Source organism: Populus euphratica, unplaced genomic scaffold (assembly GCF_000495115.2).
Source record: "Populus euphratica unplaced genomic scaffold, PopEup_1.0 scaffold235.1, whole genome shotgun sequence".
Lineage (NCBI taxonomy): Eukaryota > Viridiplantae > Streptophyta > Magnoliopsida > Malpighiales > Salicaceae > Populus > Populus euphratica.
Genome location: NW_011500117.1, coordinates 175,373 through 178,383, shown reverse-complemented (window position 1 = coordinate 178,383; position 3,011 = coordinate 175,373). Strand labels below are relative to the sequence as shown.

The window sequence follows — 3,011 nt, the reverse complement described above, 5'->3', positions numbered from 1 at the left end:
TATTTGACCTTGTATTAAATAAATAAAAAAGTTGGTAATTAAAAATATGAGAATGGTTGTCTCCAAATTATGACAAAGTTAAAAGGAATTAAAATAATAATAAAAAATTGAGATGGCAACCTGCATTATTTGTCCAAGTTTTAATATAAAAGAGCAAATAAAGAAAAATTAATCAATATTTATGGTTATAATAAATAAAAATAATAATAAGTTATGGGAATTAACAAGGGTAACACCTTCCATTCTAAAAATAGTTGTGATTTTGCAAAGTTGTAATTATAAGGTATGTTTTTTTTATAGTTTAATTATATTTTTGATATTTTATATTTATTTTTTATTTAAAATTAATTTTTTAATTTTTTATACACTAATAATTAAAAATAAAAAATATTTTTTAAATAAAAATATTTTTAAAAACAATTATTATTACGTGCTGTAACTCCCTGAAAAAAAAAGGGGGGAAAAGCCAAAATCTACGTCCCTGCAAATAACAAATAGCTCTATGGACAAAACCGCACTTTCACGCCCTCAAACCCAAAAAACCCTAGTATCGGTACCATCCTCCTCAAATACCCCTCCCTCGTACGCGCCACCGGGCGAAACAATCTCTACCCGTTCTGCTTTGCATCTACAAGCGAAGATGCAGATCTTCGTGAAAACCTTGACGGGTAAGACAATAACCCTCGAGGTTGAGTCCTCAGACACGATCGACAATGTCAAAGCCAAGATTCAAGACAAGGAAGGTATCCCACCAGACCAACAGCGTCTCATTTTCGCTGGAAAACAGCTCGAGGATGGCCGCACGCTCGCTGACTACAACATCCAGAAGGAGTCCACTCTCCACTTGGTGCTTCGGTTGAGGGGTGGTGCCAAGAAGAGAAAGAAGAAGACCTACACCAAGCCCAAGAAGATCAAGCACAAGAAGAAGAAGGTCAAGCTTGCTGTCCTTCAGTTCTACAAGGTTGATGATAGCGGCAAAGTCCAGAGATTGAGGAAGGAGTGCCCTAATGCTGAGTGCGGTGCTGGAACTTTCATGGCTAATCATTTTGATAGGCACTACTGTGGTAAGTGTGGGCTTACCTATGTTTACCAGAAGGCTGGTGGTGATTAAGCTTACTCGAGTGGTTCTCTAGCATCTTTTTTCGTTTTAAAGCATCGAAGAAGGATTTTGGCCAATTTCTCTATTTAGAACATGTTTGATGTTGAACATAATAGTTATGTTTTCTTGGTATTGGTAACTTGGAGTTGAATTAATGGTTAACTATCAGTTTGTGTTTTTTGCTCTGTGGGTTTTGTCAGCTATGTTTTTGGTTGTGTTTGATCTGCTTATTTATGTGATTAGTTTGAAAGGAGGCAGAATCTCATGGGGGGTGCCGATTTGTTAGGTTAAATCGAATGGAAGTGCATGTTTTTGAGTTTTTCAAGAATTTAAGGTTTTTGAATGGTTATGCTGAGCCCTGTTTCACTCTGATAAGGTAGCCAAAATAAAAGGCGAAAGTATTTTGGACTTGATGACGAATCACCGAGCTTGCTTGGTGTTTCTGTTTTCTGATGGGTTAGTTCTATTATTTACACTTTGATTCATCTTCTTTTTCCCTGCTGTTCACGGGATGTGTTAGGTTAATAGAAGAAATAGAACAAGGAATAGTTGCCTAGTAGCAATGGCCTCCAGCTATGTGCCGAAAGCATAAATGTCAAAAGCTCTCTGAAGTATGCTTATTCCATGTAAGCATTTCAAGTTCCTGTAATGAAATCGAGTTGTATTTTTCTACCAACATTTTACACATTATACATGCAAAAATATGTGTTGCTTTATCTTAAAAACCCTCTTTGTGTTGGGTGATGTTTATTGCAAACAAGAGAGTGGTGTGTGTAAAGGTTCAGGACTGGTCATTACTGTTGTGAGAGTTGTGGGTTGAATAATAGAGATTATATGCACAGCAACCTATGTACCTGCATATCTGCAAATGGGTTTATGAACTTCTAGCAGATTTCCATATGGCTGTGATGTTAGTTTTCTCTACGAAATGAAGCTAATGCTATGGGAAGGGTATTGCAATGCTATATGATTGAGGATAATCAGTCTAGTTACTCCAGGGAGGGAATGAGGTTGAAGGCTAGGGATTAAAACCCAAGATAGAGATAGGTGGAGTGAGATTTAGGCAGCGTTTGGTTAGTTAATGTCTCGTGATAAAAGAAGAGATCGAGGCAATGAAGATAAGATAGAAAATGAGAGAAACTTAATTGTGTTTGAAATAATATTCAAGATAAAATGGATGTTTTTATATTTTGTTTGATTATTGTCTATTGGTAAAATATATAAAAAATATTTTATTTTTAATATGTATTGTTGTTAATTTATATATTTAAAAAATAATTAGTTTTTTTTTTTTAATTTTAGTTTATATACCTTATATATATAAGAATAAGATTGATTTGACAGATTGAAACAGGATTTAGATATAAGACTAAGATTGATTTGACAGGATTTGAATGGATGTTAGTTTAAGAAAAAATAAAAAAAATATTAAATTGATCTGAGTAGTCAAAAACTCAGGATTAATCACTTGTGAAAAATTTGTTGATTTTTCAAGAAAAGAATTGGTCAAAATAAAATTATTTTAATTATTTAAAAAAAAAGTTAGTTAAGTTGATGTTTTTAACTTGAGATTTAAACTTTATTTCATGTTAATTCTTGTTTATAAAATTATAATAATTTTTATTTTTATTTTATATTGAGCTGAGTTAGCATGAGCTAGGACTCAGACTTTAATTTTAGTCTATTTTTAAGTTAATTTTTAAAATTTTTAATTAAAATATATTTTAAATTTATATTAATAATTATTTTTATTTTTATATTGATTTAGGTTAATATTAGTTAACTCAAAGAATTGGTTTATAAATCCATATTAAATTCATTAAAAATTTATATCAAAAATAATTTTTTTTATTTTGTTATTTTAATAATTTTGACCATGTATTTTTATTATTATTACATGACAAAAAGCAAA

General features: G+C 31.3%; 1 protein-coding gene across 1 annotated transcript; it reads left to right on the top strand.

The window, feature by feature from the left end:
- Window positions 1-487: 487 nt before the first annotated feature.
- LOC105109977 (ubiquitin-40S ribosomal protein S27a-like) lies at window positions 488-1,356 on the top strand. The gene is made up of 2 exons (XM_011004860.1): window positions 488-1,208; window positions 1,263-1,356. The coding sequence occupies exon 1, from the start codon at window positions 503-505 to the stop codon at window positions 1,109-1,111; it is 609 nt and encodes a 202-aa protein (XP_011003162.1). The 5' UTR covers window positions 488-502; the 3' UTR covers window positions 1,112-1,208; window positions 1,263-1,356.
- The last annotated feature ends 1,655 nt before the right edge of the window (window positions 1,357-3,011 follow it).